The sequence below is a fragment of the Hippocampus comes genome, unplaced genomic scaffold (assembly GCF_001891065.2).
Source record: "Hippocampus comes isolate QL1 unplaced genomic scaffold, H_comes_QL1_v1.1 scaffold171, whole genome shotgun sequence".
NCBI classification, from domain to species: Eukaryota; Metazoa; Chordata; class Actinopteri; order Syngnathiformes; family Syngnathidae; genus Hippocampus; species Hippocampus comes.
In genome coordinates, this window is record NW_017804806.1 from 333,261 (window position 1) to 348,747 (window position 15,487).

General features: G+C 42.3%; 1 protein-coding gene across 3 annotated transcripts; it reads left to right on the forward strand.

Annotated features, from left to right (window-relative positions):
• The first annotated feature begins 1,495 nt into the window (after positions 1-1,495).
• On the forward strand, positions 1,496-15,474 carry gmip (GEM interacting protein). 3 transcript variants are annotated; one of them, XM_019861358.1, is made up of 21 exons: positions 1,930-2,219; positions 3,734-3,824; positions 4,957-5,038; positions 5,270-5,309; positions 6,979-7,104; positions 8,367-8,431; positions 8,510-8,617; positions 8,705-8,785; positions 9,043-9,204; positions 9,278-9,415; positions 9,480-9,670; positions 9,989-10,080; positions 10,159-10,221; positions 10,310-10,390; positions 11,338-11,480; positions 11,560-11,736; positions 11,859-11,996; positions 12,072-12,271; positions 12,680-13,007; positions 13,769-13,871; positions 14,587-15,474. In XM_019861358.1, the coding sequence occupies exons 1-21, from the start codon at positions 2,174-2,176 to the stop codon at positions 15,099-15,101; spliced, it is 2,970 nt and encodes a 989-aa protein (XP_019716917.1). In that variant the 5' UTR covers positions 1,930-2,173; the 3' UTR covers positions 15,102-15,474. The 3 variants fall into 3 exon arrangements, with proteins under 3 accessions (XP_019717001.1, XP_019717091.1, XP_019716917.1); XM_019861442.1 differs by lacking the exon at positions 13,769-13,871 and having other exon boundaries at positions 1,496-2,219; positions 14,578-14,716; XM_019861532.1 differs by lacking the exon at positions 13,769-13,871 and having other exon boundaries at positions 1,929-2,219; positions 14,587-14,716.
• The last annotated feature ends 13 nt before the right edge of the window (positions 15,475-15,487 follow it).

Below are 15,487 nucleotides of genomic sequence, written 5' to 3' on the forward strand. Positions count from 1 at the left end.
AATGCCACTTATGCAATTTCCACGTCGCCACATCAGCTTGGGCGGGCGGCTGCCGACGAGACAAACCGCCCGCCCGCGCCTCATCTCTTCACCAGCAAAGTATTTACAGATGCACGTCAAACACATCTAAACACACACACACACACACACACACACACACACGCACACACACACACACACACACACACACACACACAGAAATGTCATTTATCCGCGGCGGCTTGATTGAAGGCTCTTGAAATGAGACGGGATGTCACTTTTTTTCGACTTATTCTGTGTCTTTACTCGGGTGATAGCAGCACGTTAAAGACTTTATAATGACACTATGTATTGCATTGGAGATGCAACCCCCATTTTGGGGTGACTTTAACCACTGGGAAGTCATGACAAGACAAAGAAAATAGCTTTCACTCGCGACATGACTTGATCCTCGCAGAACAAACGTGCACTTTAAGTCCGTCTGTGGAGTTTTGACGTCACTTGAGGCACGCGTGTGTAATTATCCGCCAAGAAGAGCAGCGTGTGGACTGCCAAAGAGATGCTGAGAAATCCTGTTGGACATTTGCAAAGTTAGTTTATTGAAAGTCACACAATAACTCTGATGGTGGCCCAGGTGGCCAGAATGACTAGCTACTTTTTTTTTTTTTACATAAGCGAAGGACATGGGTATTTTTTTTTAATACTGACCTGATCTTATTTTTCACTAAGATCAGTATAATACTTTTTTTTTTTTTGACTAAGTTGAGTACAATTTTTTTCTGCTAACGTGATTACATTTTTTCTTTCTTTTTTTTTTTTGATGAGCACATTTTTCTTTATTTTTAACTTTTTTTTTACTTGGAATAACACACTTTCTTCAGTAATATTTTCTTTCTTTGACTGCTCATTTGTCTTTATTTTCTGCTAAACCAAGTACATTTTTCCCGATATTGTTTTTACTAAGATGAGTATGTTTGCTTATTTTTTATTTAGATGAGTGCGTTTCGTCTTCATTTTTTTGACTAACCTAATTAAATTATTTTTAATTTTGCTGTCCTTTTTTTTTTAACGAAGATGAGTAGATTTTTCTTTTTTTTAACTTCATGGAGTACATTTTTCTACTCTTTTTTTTTTATTAATCAAGATGAGTACCGGTAGTCTTCTTTTATTTATTTGACTCATTTAAAGTAATGTTTTTTAATTCCATGAAAAAGTAGTATGCCTTTTACTAAGATTATTCCAATTTTCTTCTTTTTTTTTAACAGTAACGAGCACCTTCATTTCTTTAACATAGCACGCACATTTTCCTTCTTTGACAAACCTGAATTCGTTTCTCTTAAAAAACTAAACTGACTGTGTTTTTCTTCTTTTTTTTTTTGGATGAGTTATTTCTTTGACTGTCTTATTCTTTATTTCTGAACATTTTTCTCACTCTTTTCTATGCCGAGTCGAAAATTTTCTTTTTTTAAAATAATGCTAAGTACATTTTTTTTTACAATTTCTTTACTAAAATTGTCATTATTTAATTTACTTTTTTTTTTTTTTTTTTTTTACTAAGCTGTGTCCATATTTTTCTTTTTCTTACATAGCTGAATATATTACATAATTGCTTTTGCTGTTTAAGAAAGCAATGTGAGTACAGGGGTGGGGAAACTCTGGCTCGTGGGCTTTATACTGTCTGTAGCCCTCCAAAGTTTGCAATTAGCGCACCTTACAATTTCACACCCAAAGACCGCCCTTATAAATCATAATCATTAACCCTGTAACCTCATAACATGATAAGATGTCCACTATAGGACCGCTGTCCCTGAAAGGGTTAATATCCGCATGTTCACGAGACACTCACTTCGACAACATTTCACTGCATGTGTGTTGAGCGATTCACCGCCACAGAGACGGCAATAAAACTTGAATTTGCATACTGACTGATCGCTAGATGTCGTATTTTGTATCGTCTCATCTCACACGCAAGTGCTTTCGCATAGGTGTGGCCTCGAGCTGCGCTTCCTCTTCCTATTACACCCGCAGGCCAAACTCGCCTTTTGCAACGAGAGGAAGATGCAGTCAGCGGCCGTCTCAAACCGACGTGCCTGCGATCCCTTTTGGGAAGGCTTCCCGTGTGGCATGACCACGACGGTCATGTGATGTGCGCGTGGCGTTGAGGTCCGAGATCAAACTGCTGCAGGTGTAGAAGATGGAAGAGGATCAAGAGTCGGGTCGTAAGTCCCCTCAGGCCCCGGGTGAGTGGAAAGATGCTATTTTTCAATTCGAATGCTCATTATGACATTGCGGGATGTTTATCCGTGTGGTAAATAGTCATACTTTGCTGTCTTCTCTTTGCGCTGCGCTCGGCAACATCCTCTTTGTCAGAGCTGGACTAACTTCCTGAAAATCTATTTTGGCTGAGTTAATGCTGTTTAATCATTGTAGTAATTCCTTTTGAGCTGTTAGGAGTGATCTGAACAGCAATGGTCTAAAATGTTTCTGCTATGATGGAAATGGATTTATTTGAGGGCTCCCTGACAAGAATTTCCAAAACTCACTCAGTAGCGCCCCCTGGGAAGTTGGAAAAATTAACCCTGGACACCAGTCTCACCGATAAACACAAAATTGAGGTCTTAACAGGGCGCACAAAAAATGTCTCAAGTACCCCATGCCCGCAACTGAACAGGAAATCAGCCATTTTGGTTGGAGGCACCCATTTTCAGTGAAGTCTTGTACCTGTGCAAAAAGAAAACCAAATGGCAAAATTATTATGCCATCCCATCTAATGTGTAAAAAGCAGTGTGTCGAAAATAAGTGTGGCGCTCCTTATTATAGCAATAACATATCGAGGACCTACAAACCAGTGGGTGGCTGGTGAGGCACTGACATCATGGTCACATTTATATAGTCATTGAATAAGTGGTATGCAAAAAAAAATGAATTTTAATAGTCCAGTCCTGACAAGTCGAGCTCCCGGTTTGAAAAGCTCTGGCATTGATCTCGCTTTAGCAAATACAATAGATCCCATTTCTCTGGGTCGTCCAGTTTTGAGAAATGTTCAATATTTGGCTTCCATGTCTGGCTTTCATTTGGAGCCATTTTTTTATCAAAATGAGCGAATTTGTAGTTGCGCACCTGATTTGACAATTTGTGCCCCTTGAGTGAGGCAGGCTACTGTCTGCCTCACCTTATGCTTTTTTTTTTTTTTTTTTTTTTAATCCACGTTTTCATGTGATGAAAAGGAGTCAATATACGACACAGATATTAAATGCATTAAGCTAGTTAGTGGGGGTTTGAGCAATCTGAGGTGAGCTCGATCTCTACCTTCTGCACTTTTTTTTTTCAGATAAAGAGATATACCATATTGTGAATGCAGAACTGTGTCAGGGCACCAACTGCAAACAGGATGTGGTTGGCCAATGAGCAGACGTGTGTCTCGTCCTCGTTTGTCGCGCCAGTTAAATGTTTAAATCATATTTTAGCCAATACATGCAAGTCCCCCCCATCCGTTTTGAGATTAATTTTAAAGTGTAACGTGGCTTTCATGTGAAGGTTATGATTTGATGACCTCTTTGTTGGTTTTATAGCTTTTCATTTCCCTGCAATAATGTTGTGGTTTTACCTGCAGTGAGCCCATTTCTGCTATTCAGAAGGAAGTTGTGTGTCTGGATGTACAGAATGCGTAATCTCACACCTAACAGAAGATGGAAAAACATCACTAGTCCGACTCCTTTTTTTTCCTCCTTAACGTTTCGGTTTTTCATTTCAGACATCGTCAAAGCGCCGCAGAAATGTGAAATCAAGCGATACAGCGAGATCTTCAGAGAGTTTGACAACCTCGAGTTATCTTTTATCCCCATGTAAGTGCTAGTTTTCGCATACATACTGTAACTACTTTGGTCATAAAGAAGTTATTGTTCAAATGCCATTATTTTGTGGTATAAAACCGCACCATGAAGAAAAATCATTTCAAAATTTACATACTGGGATGTGGCTGTGTTTAGAATTAATCAATCACATTCAAAAACTTGTGAAATGGGAGTCAACACACAGCTACCAATTAATGTGCTTCTGTTGAACCCCAAATAAAGTTCAGGTGTTCGAGCGGGCTTTTCCTAACATTTCTTTGCTTTCTAGCAGACGCCTGAAGGTTTTGCGTTAACAAAAGAACGCCATACCCACAAAAAAAGGCTTGGTGGTGGCAGTGTTTATTTTTCTTCGGATGGAACTGAGGCCTTAGTGAAGGTGGAAGGAATTATGACCAGTTCCAAAGAGCTCACAGTATGTGCCAAACATTCAAGCTTCTGCTAGAAAACAAACAAATGTCTGTAAAATCCTACTCGAACATCTGAAATTTATCTGAAGTTTGTTAGTGGCACTTTAAATGGTGGCAGGTGTGTGCTGACTTCAATTTAACATGAGTTTGAATGTGTCTGGTCAATTCGAAACAGCTGCACATCCCATTGTAAGCAGGTGTGCACACTTTTGCAAACAAGATTTTTTGTTTTTGTCCCCGTCTCAAAATTATTTATTTTCAGTAGAGTTGTACAGGCTATATAGGTCTCATTAATGGTGGAAAAAGTCTTTCTTTTTTCACTTTTTACAAAAAAAATAAAAATAAATAAACCCTGTGAGTACAGTACGAATTGCTCCATCCCTGTCAGTGAAGTGTGTTAAATTTAAGCTTTTTCTTCTCAAAATAGATTTAATCACTGCCCTGAGCGGGAATGATGCAATTGTTTGAAACTTTTTTTTTTTTTAATTTTATTTCAGACTACGAACCACCACTTTAGTAAGAGTCAAACAAAGGGTGAACTCTGCTAAAAATATGCACAGCTCTGTCACAACAATCTATGGTGCATGCGCTAGTATAGTTTTCACTGAGATAGGTGCTGGCTCTAATATTTTGGTCCCTTATTGAACTCCAAAAGTCTGTTTTGATGTCATATCCATACTTGGATAAACATGAACGTGTATTTCAATTCTGTTCAGTGACAAGGACGATCTGCTGTCCGACACTTTCGAATGCATCACTCGAGAGAGACCAGAAATCGCAGAGCAGCACGAACAATCTGTAAGTCCAAGCTTTGGCATCTGGCTAACGTATAAGAACAAAACATTTATGGACTTATGATAAATCTCATTGTTTATTAAAATACTCATTTATTGCTTTTGCTTGTTAAAAAAAAATTGTGTGTGTGTGTGTGTGTGTGTGTGTGTGTGTGTGTGTGTGTGTGTGTGTGTGTGTGTGTGTGTGTATTTCTATTTATACGAATACATGTATTTATTTAGATTTTCTTCTTAGGAGCGTTGTGTAACCACTGAAGGTGATGGGAACTCATCAGGTAAGGCATCTTTCTGATTTATTATTTCTGATATGGGAAATTGTTACTCTCATTAGTTTGCGTTCACAAAAATATTCTCCTTGTCCCTTCGTTCCACAAGTTTCTTTTTCCTGTTGCCTGTTTCCATACAGTATCTTGCCTTGAGTTGTAATTGCCGCGCGGTAACAAGATTAGGTTGCAGATTAAGCAGGAGCCAGCTGGCCTCTTTTTCCCAGCGAGGTGTTACGCCTGCAGGTCTGCTGGCTGCAAACACAAACAGAAGGCCAAGAAAAGCAACGACTACATTTACACACGGCGCATTTTCGCTGCAGAGGGCTGCAAGAGCGCGGCCGGAGATAAGCAGATCTAATGGGAGTGTGGAAAAGCCGCACAGTTGCAATTGGAAGGTGGCGAGCGCGTGACAGCATTTAGTTCCAAACCGCGTCTCACTGCTGACTTTCTTTTTGTGGTCAACCTCTGGCTCCATGTTTGCATCTGTCTGCACCACCGACAGCGCTTCCCCTTCAACAGTGTTTGAGTCACTGCTGTTCGCACAGTTAAGATGCGTTTAGTCTCTGTGCTGCATGTGCCACCGTTTTATCATGCAACACTGCATTGTTGTGCTTATTTTTGTTTATGAAAGGTGGTAGATGTTATTCATCCGTGGAGGAAAGAAGGATTCCATTGATGATAAAATCGTCCCATGTGGATTTACATATTACTTTTTTAAAAATGTTTAGAATCGACGGCACGTGGTCGACTCATCTACAGGAAGTGGTCTATGAAATTTTGAATGTACAATTTGGCCAATTTTTACACATTTACGGGTGTCATACTTTTGCACCCTTGTCTCAGAGGGTTAAAACCCAATTGATTTCAAACTTCTTTTTTTTTTTTGTTGAGACTTGACTTTTCAAAATAATATACAATGGGGTTGGAGCATAAAATTGTGCATTTTGTAATTTGTATTTATTTTTCGTAGTGTTGGCATACTCATCCATACTACACAGTTTCACAATATAATACAGAAATATATTACTGCAGACTTCCTGGTTTTGTGGATTATTTCAAGTGAGCCCAAGGAAAATGAACTCTGGCAGCCTTTTGTGTGTACCCTGCTCCCATTGGCCGGCATTAATTACCCATCAGCCCTTTAAACGCCATGTCCAAACTGTTACTGGGCAGGTGGCCAACCTGAGAAGCTCGTCACTGCCTGCAATCCGAGTTCACTTGAGCTAATCCTTCACCTCTCCGACAGCACAATCGACTTGAGATATTGATTTCTAAATGAGACGAAAGCAGAGTGAATACTTTTTTGGGGGACATGTTTGGACCTCTGACTGGATTCCGTTAGAGTGTTTGGAGGTCAGGAAGCCGTGTGATCGTCCTTCACATTGTGTGAATCGCTGAGGACGAATTACAAGGAGTGGGGGGTGAGGAATGAGTGGGGCGGATTGCCGCGTCAATGCCCCGTCAGACTAATTTCAAACATTTTTGTGTCATCTACCTGATGCAAAGTACTTTTTTTATGTTGGGCAACTAAGTCAACAGCATAGCGACACCTTCTGGAAACTATAAATTGCTTCCCTGAGTGGAGATCCCCCAGCCTTCCGAGTGGGCTTTTTTTCGGAGTGTTTTTTTTTTTTTTTTTTTTCGAGCCCCGCCGCGATGCTGATGTACTCTTTCTCAGCCCACGAGGCCGACCTGGCATTATGCCGCTGTGAGGATGGTGTGGAGACGGCCCTGCAGTACGCCAAGATGTGGTGTCGCTACGCCAAAGACCTCCTGGCCTGGATGGAGAAGAAGCTCAACTTGGGTGAGTACGTGGCGGGGAACAGAGCCGTATGTGGACAAAAACAGTGGGACAACTGGCTGTTTGATTTTCAAACCATGGGCTGGATATGTAAATAAATGAAGTTGTTAAACTTGTATATGAGATAATTTTGCCCTAATTAATTCACTTTTTATTGACTTTAAATAAATTAGATGTCTATGTGGAACAATTTTACAGCATTTTCTGTTGTATTGTTTACATTAAAAAAATCAATGAACAAGTTACTGAATGAGGTTAATGAATGAATCGTAATTTTTAAAGAAATAAAAATTAATAACAAAAAATGGTACAGGATTGTCAAGAATGTAAAATGGTCATCGGGCCCGATTTAAGAACAGACAGGTCACACTTTGCCCCTTGTGGGTCAGCATTAGGGCCTCAGATTTTAAGGAAAAGTTGTAAATTTTTTGTGAATACACAACGTGAAAGAATTGTTAACTATCTCCCAAAATGCGGATCGCTTTCAGGAGTTAAGTTGTATCATAAAAGTCAAGGAAAAAAATAAAAATAAATGAAAATCAGCCGAACGACAGCTCGTATCTCAAAAAACTCGTAGGTCTGGTCATTCTTATCTCAAGTTATAAGTATCTAGCTAGCTAACAAGCTAGCTAGCTAGATATAAATAGCCAGAGAGTTCGTATCTCAAAGAACATAGGTCTGGTCATTCTTATCTCAAGTTATAATTATCTAGCTAGCTAACTAGATAGCTAGATATAAAGCTAACTAGCTAGCTAGATATAAATAGCCAGAGAGCTTGGGACCGGCTCACTTGGTTCCATCAGATTGTGACTCAGCAACAGAGTGACGAATGTGATAAATGTTTTTTGTTTTTTTTCTTCTTTCATCTCAAATTCAAATGATTGCTGGATGCTTCACAAGCAGAAATGATTTGTCAGGGAAGATTAAGAAGAGTGGAGCATGCTTGTGAGAAGTGACACGCTGCCTCTGGAGAACAAACACTGGCACAAATCGCTCAGTCATCATGAAACTATATCAAATGAATGGAACTCAAAGGTCTTATCGCAAGTGGCCAAACAATTGCCCACATACCAGTGCAATGACAAAAAGTCTCTTAAAATATGCTTTCTTCATTCCATACTTTTTTTTTTTTATCCTTGGATGTGCACGATTTTTGCCATGCCCCACACCGCTCTGCTCACTGCTGTGTGTCAAATGTGCTAAAATGATACTAATCATCACATTCCACTGCAACTATTAAAATGTTTGATTTTGATTTTTGACAGAACAAGAATTTGCCAAAAATGTCATGAAGACATCTGAAGCAGCAAAAGCTAATTTGGCAGCACAGGTACACAATTTATTTATTTATTTTTTGCTTCTTCCTGTGCTGCGAAGAAACAATCCATAGTTGTCTCCTCTCGCTTAGGAATCAATGCCACTACAGTACATCTACACCATGGCTCTCGAAGAAGACCTGAAGAACAGTTTGAACTCTCGGAAGACTTCGGACCTTGTGCAAAACCGCTGTTACCAGGTAAACATTTGCGTAGCTACGAGAGAGCCCCATCGTGTTGTCTCCTGAAGGTTACCGTTGTTAATCCACCGTCTCCTGTTCCCAAAGGCCTTGGCTGCCAAAAGGAATGAAATTGATAAGTGGCGGCGGGAATTCAAAGAGCAGTGGGTGAAGGAGCAGAGGAAGATGGTAAGTGAATGAGGACTACTTCCTAGTTTAGCAGCAGCAGTCAGTCAAACTGTTTCCGTTCACCCTGACTGAGATTCGAATCCCGTTACCCACTGAGCCATGCATCCTCCACCCATGTTTTTTTTCCCTCACAATGTTATCTTAAATTCACTTCAACTTCAATACACAACAAAATGGTGTCCAAAATGGCAGCCCGTTTCAGCTCCTTCCAAATTCAATCTGATATTTTATGTATGCTCTATCTCTGTGTTGCTCAGAATGAAGCGGTGACTGCACTGAAAAAGTCTCGTCAGCAATACTTCCAGCGCTGCGACGAGCTGGAGAAGGCCAAAGCTATCACAGCCAAAACTGTGGACGATCCAGGTGGCATCAAAACTCTGGACAAGAGGAGGAAGTCCAAGGATGAAGCTCAGACGAAGGCAAGAGCAGCCATCCTGAAAATTCCTCCGTGCGTTTTTGGATGCACTTAATATTATCTATTGTGTGCTCAAGGTGACGGAGTCCGAGCTATTTTACAGACAGTGCGTGCACGATGCCAAGATCCACCAGGATGAGCTAGTCAAGGTCAAGGAGAGAATTATCTCTCACACCCGCAAACTCATCTGTCAGGGAGACACGGTCCTCAAGCAGGTCGGTGCTATCACGTCCGTGGAAACATCTCCTCACTCTAACGCGGTCCCCATGCGTCCGGCAGGTCACAGTCAACATGTTCTACTACCAGCGGCAACAGACCGAGCCGGTTCCTCTGGGGTATCACAACCTGGAGCTCACGTGCCGCTCCCTGGAGCCCGGCGAGCCCTACTTGATGTACGTACGGAGCAGGCGGCGCCAGGAGACTCCTCTGCAGATCTTCTCCTTCCAGGAATATGTGCCTCAGGGAAAACGGTAAGGAAGAAGCAGTCCTCTTTGTAGTAGTCACAACTGATGATGACTGCGTGTATTAAGCACTAGACAAGCGTGAGTGACATTTTCACCTGTCGCATGTTTGGACTTTTTAATATCCATTTTGACTGAAATTGCGATTCATTCATTATTAAAAATATATTATCATGTATATAAATATTATCCGAGATGGGCAACTGGTGGCCCGCGGGCCTCATGTGGTCCTCAGCCACACTCTTGAGCGGCCCCTTGATTGATTTTAAAAAAGGAAAAAAAAAAACTACATGTGCGTGTAGCTAACCATGATCAAATGTGTCTTAGGAACAAAAGGAAAATCAGCAACCCCCTCAGCTCCCTGCAGGACTCCTCACCTCACACAGACGACAGTCCCTACAGACAACCCAGTGACTGTAGTAAGTCTCCATTTCATCCATAAACATCTCCTCACCTCCATTTGAATGGCAAAATTAAATGCGTCTGCTGCTTGGTAGGGAGATTTGGCTTCAGTGACAGTGAGAGTGTCGGTGGCAGTCTGGAATCACTGTCCAGCCCAGGTGATCACATCTTTGCATCATGTCTTTTAATTTATCCTCGATAATGTCCGAACATGACTGAAGTGTTGTCTTTTCCCACCCGCGGCAGCACACTGTCACAGGAGAGGTCACAGAACATACAACTTGCTTGCCGATGACATGGATGACCGCGATGTGACATCTGAATCTGGTTTGTGATCTACCGCTTCCTGCCTAGAGAAACATAGAGTATCATGGCGTCTTCATTAAATGCTAATATATTGTACTAAAAAGTTACATGATCTATATTTCGGCAGTGATTCTTTCACGCGCCACATGACACTTTGAAAATTAGTTGCGCATACAATCTAGTGTTGCTCATCTGTTTCTGATTCATGGAATTCACTCAAAATGGCGATTTTAAACCAAAATGGTTGACTTACTGTTCGTTTTCAATTAAAGGTTGTCGGCACTTTTTCGATCACCCTGCTATGATCGAAAGGTCCACCCAATGTCGATTGGGGAAATGTTTCTTTTTGTTTTTCAGCAAAATCACTGCAGTCCTTTAAACTGCTTGTTGCCAGGTAGATTTAGTGGCCCGTAAAATGACAGAAATCCATCCTACTTACATTTCAATTTGTTTTTTTTTTTTTTTTTTTAATTAGCCAAGTATGTTTGAAACACAAGGAAAGGCACTGGAGATTGGGAATTGGTTTTACAACCGTCATGAAAAGCGCTAAAATCCGCGGGACACGAAAAAGAGAAACCCCCACCTTGTTGTCGTGGTAGCAGAACGCCAAACAGCCACAGGGACAGGCAAACACGCACCTCAGAAAGTCAGAACTTGTGATCGAGGGGAAGATGGCTGGAAGACAAAATTATTATTATGTAACATAGATACTTTGACTAGACATAAACAAATGTACAGTAAGTGGCCGTTTCCACTGCTACACACATAGAGTACACAGATAAAGGACAGGGAGAGTCTATCACTGCTCTATATTAAATATAATCTAATAGATCATTTGATGATGGCAGCATATCACAGTGATGTTCCAGTGACGTTTTTCTCTGAGTACAAAAAAGAAATGGGATGAATGGATTATACAGTGAGTTTTATCTTTCACGCAATGTGTCTATCCTATTGTTTTTTTTTAGAGTGTCTCGACGGCCAGCAGGTCAAAGTTCGCACCCCATCCCGGGCGGCACTAACTCACCGACTCAAGAAAATGAAGAGCAAGATGGTGAAATGCAAGCAGTGCGACAACTACATTTACGTCAACGGCGTGGAATGCGAGGAAGTGGGTGTCCCTTTAGCGTCAGCGAAAAGTTTGGAAAGGAGACGCCGGTGGTGGTTTTATTCATTTCTGCCGCCCTCAGTGCGGCCTGGGTTTGCACAGGAAGTGCATGGAGGTGTGTCAGATGGAGTGCGACAACAACAAGGGCAAGGTGTTTGGCGTTCCCCTGTCTTTGCTGCTGCGCCACGCGCCGGACGACGTCCCATTTGTGGTGCGACGCTGCACCGCCGAGATCGAGAGTCGTGCGCTCTCCTTGCAGGTATTGGTTTTTTTTTGTTTTTTTTTTACAATTTAAAACAGTTCCCAGATGTTTTATGAAAAAAATGGCAGACACTATCAGTATCATTTGTTTTTTATGAACTGTTTTATGTTCCTACTGAGGGGGTGTATCGGGTGAGCGGGTCCAAGCCTCGGGTCCAGAAGCTGTGCCAGGCCTTGGAGGAGTTCAAGGAGGACGTGGACCTTTCTGAGGTGTCTCCACACGACGTCACCTGCATCCTCAAGCACTTTTTCAAGGAGGTACGGCACGTATGTCACCGAGAAGAACTGAACCACATTTCTTCCATCTTACCTTTTATCGTTTTGGCAAATTAGCTCCCGGAGCCCCTGCTGACGTTTGAACTCTACACCGAGTTCATAACAGCGGGGAGGCGCATCCAGCAGGTGGGCGAGTGGGACTCGACGCAAGACACTAACGAGTTCACAGACCTTGTTCGTAACCTTCAGCAGCTACTGCAAAAACTCCCTCTGTGCCGTTATAACACTTTGGAGCACCTCGTACTCCATCTGCATAAGTAAGTTTGTCTTGACTCTAAAAAACGAAACTGTCATCTCCGCTTTTCTTTACTTACTGACTTGTTTCAGACAGCATGTCAAATTTTAAAGCATGTAACTTAATTTTTGCTATTTTAGCACAATGTTTATTGTATTGATCAATAAAGAAGTTGTTTTTCAGATTTAAATAAATTACAGCAGCACAATGCCCCTTGTTACAATTAGACACTACCACCTACTGGCATGACATGCATATTACACTGTTTTCATTTTCCTGATTTTAATGTTTTAGTACAAACTTATCTTTGGACTTCCATCCGCTATTTTAGTAACATTTTGACTGCATGAGCACGTTTTTTTTTTTTTTTTTTTTTTTTTTTTTTTTTTTTTTTTTTTTAATTTCATGCACCTTCCATTTATCCCTGCAGGGTTTCCAGAAACAACGAGAACAAAATGTCCTCCAACAATTTGGGCATTGTCTTCGGTCCGACTCTCCTTCGCCCCCCTGTGTGTATGGACCAGCCGGCAGTGGCCCTGCAGGAAAACACCTACCAGGCGTTGCTGGTGGACTTCCTCATCTCGCACCACGACAAAGTCTTCGTCCACCGACAGAGAGTCAGGACCCCCACTCCTCCTCCGGCCCCCACAGGTCCGCTTCCGGAGACCCCTCCCAGACGCGCCCACCCTCTGGATGGGGACTTGGACACCCAACCAGAACAAGGAACATCTTCCAGGGATCGTCCTTACTCACTCGAAGTAAGTTGTGCCGTTATTTAGCTCTATTTTCAACTTCTTCCTTTAATTGCTCAGTTTGTAACGGAGCCTTCAAACCGGATTAAGGGAACTGCTGTTTTAAGAGACTCATGATGCTTTATTTTGATGAACTCACTGGACAGCTGCTGCTTTGCTTGCACTTTGTATTGTTTCATTTCTTTTACGTCACACTTGGTATTTCGGTTTGACATTTTTCCAAGAAGATGAGATGTAGTATTTGGACACCTGGTGGCTTGTTACATCTAAAATGGAAGTCAGTCCTGGACAGTTGTAGAGCCATTACTGGGTCTTAGGGGAGCTGCCAGGGATTTGGGGCAGATGTGTCGAACCGCAGTAGTGTCGCTCCAACTACTGCTGAGGAGGACTTACTTGATGTCAGATATTCTTTGCCTTAAGTTTCAGTGGCTGCTGCCAGTATCGGCAGCCTCCATGAGCACCGATACAAAAACTATTATTGTCCCCGATTCTGATACTTGGTATCGGTACTTGCCTATCCATTGACCAATTATTTGATGATGTAAATGAAAAAAATTAACAAATACATTTTGATTAACAATTTTGAGCTGAATGAATAAATAAAATAAATATGACAGACTCTTGAAAATGTAAATGCTCCATAGACTGGAGCGAGTCGTTTGTTCACGACTTGTCATAACGGACGTCAGCGTTCAGTTATTACCGGGTTAGGCAAAGAGAATCCAACATCCTTATGGCACGCTACTCAACTTGTGTCATTCCAACAGAACGAAAGAATGAAGAGAGAGTCGAGCGAGGGTTATATATCTGACAAGTCTTCATCCAATGAGGCAGTGGACCAGCTCAGCCCCGAAGCCGCTGACAGAGCAGGTAGGCGGGACTAGAGCCGTAGATCAGTGATGAGAACTCAGTTGGCTTCTAGAAGTTGTTGTTATTATTGTACTGTGGTCCATTTTTCAGCCACTTCTAGCTTGCAGTCGGCTGAGTGGTTTCCTCTTGTTGGCCCACTTTGTAGTTCCTTTTTTTTTTCTGGCTTAGGGACTTTTCTGTGGTTAAGTAAACTTCCTTCCGTCCGACTCTTTCTGTTTGAGTGTGTTCAAGTGTTCATTTTCAGTTCTTCTTTGGGGCTCTCTCACAAACAGGGTTCAACTTTGTTCACCAACTTGAGGGTGTGGTTGAAAATAGATATACACACGTGCATTTATGGAGATGTATTATTTAGCTATGCATATATATCATAATCCAGAAGAGTGTGTGTGTGTATATGTATGTATGTATGTTTATATATAGTGTTTTACAGTAATACCTAACTATACAGTATTTATAATTTATCCGTACCTTTGCCTAGAAATGGAAAAAAATAATACAGCATAAAAACACTGTTTCCCCATAGGAACACCAGGCGTCACAGTTTTTCCGTTGTCGCAAGTTGGTTATATGTGCGAGGATCAATGGCCTGGCATGCGCGCATGAGGCGGCGACTGTATATTTCACTCGCCCGATGTGCATCGAGCCTTGACGCATCAACCTGAATGTTGCTTGACTTTATTTAATAAACCATCTTTTTCTCCTCCTGGTGTCCCAGTCCTGGCTATGAGCGAAGCCCTGAGCAAGACTCATCATGACCCAGTGAGGGACTTTGTCTTAGACAAGCCACACTACCGCTTCACCAGGCAGCCTGTCAAGTACCACCGCCATCACAACCCGAGAGGCCGAGCTTCCGACCAGAGCTGCGACACCGGACGGCCCGCGGTGCCTTCTGGGGACCCTCCAGGAAGCGCAGACAGCAGTCGCAGCTCCTCCCCGGAACGAGCCACACACGGACGTCCCCGGAGTTTGGACGGCGTTGCGGAGGACGTTCCTCCTCTCAGCCCGCGGGATGTTGTGCAGTACATGCTCGGACTGGCGCCGGTGACCCGTGCCGCGGTCGACCTCAGCGTGAACGGCCCCGGCCCCATTGACTTACAGAGGAAGGCGTTGTGTCACTCTCCGAGGGCCATTCCTGCGGAGCACCACTTCACCTCACCCGCGCAGAAAATTCTGTCGGGTCTGAAGCTGAGGCGCAGCCAATCAGGCAGGGAGGAACAACTTTTTGTGTGAGGAATAACTGGAGCACAAGCATCTAATATGGATTTAGTCACCATTGTTGACTTGAATGTTACTACAAATGCATCCTGCATCTTTTACATTGTCTTGTCACTGGGGTGGTACTGCTTTTGTAAGCTTCACACTCGACTAGTTAGTACAGTACCTTGAGGGATGGGGAAAAAAAATGAAGTAGGATACGGACATAAAAATAATTTGTCTGAATCCCCCCCCCCCGCCGCCTCCCCCACCTTCTTTCAGATTAAAGTCAACCAAGACTAGTGATCAGATGTGTTGAAAAGATTATCCTGAGTGACTATCCTGTGGTGTGTCGACTGAGTTTCCCTTCCTTCTGCTCGAAATCTATATATATATAATTTTTGAAACAGTAATGTAATATG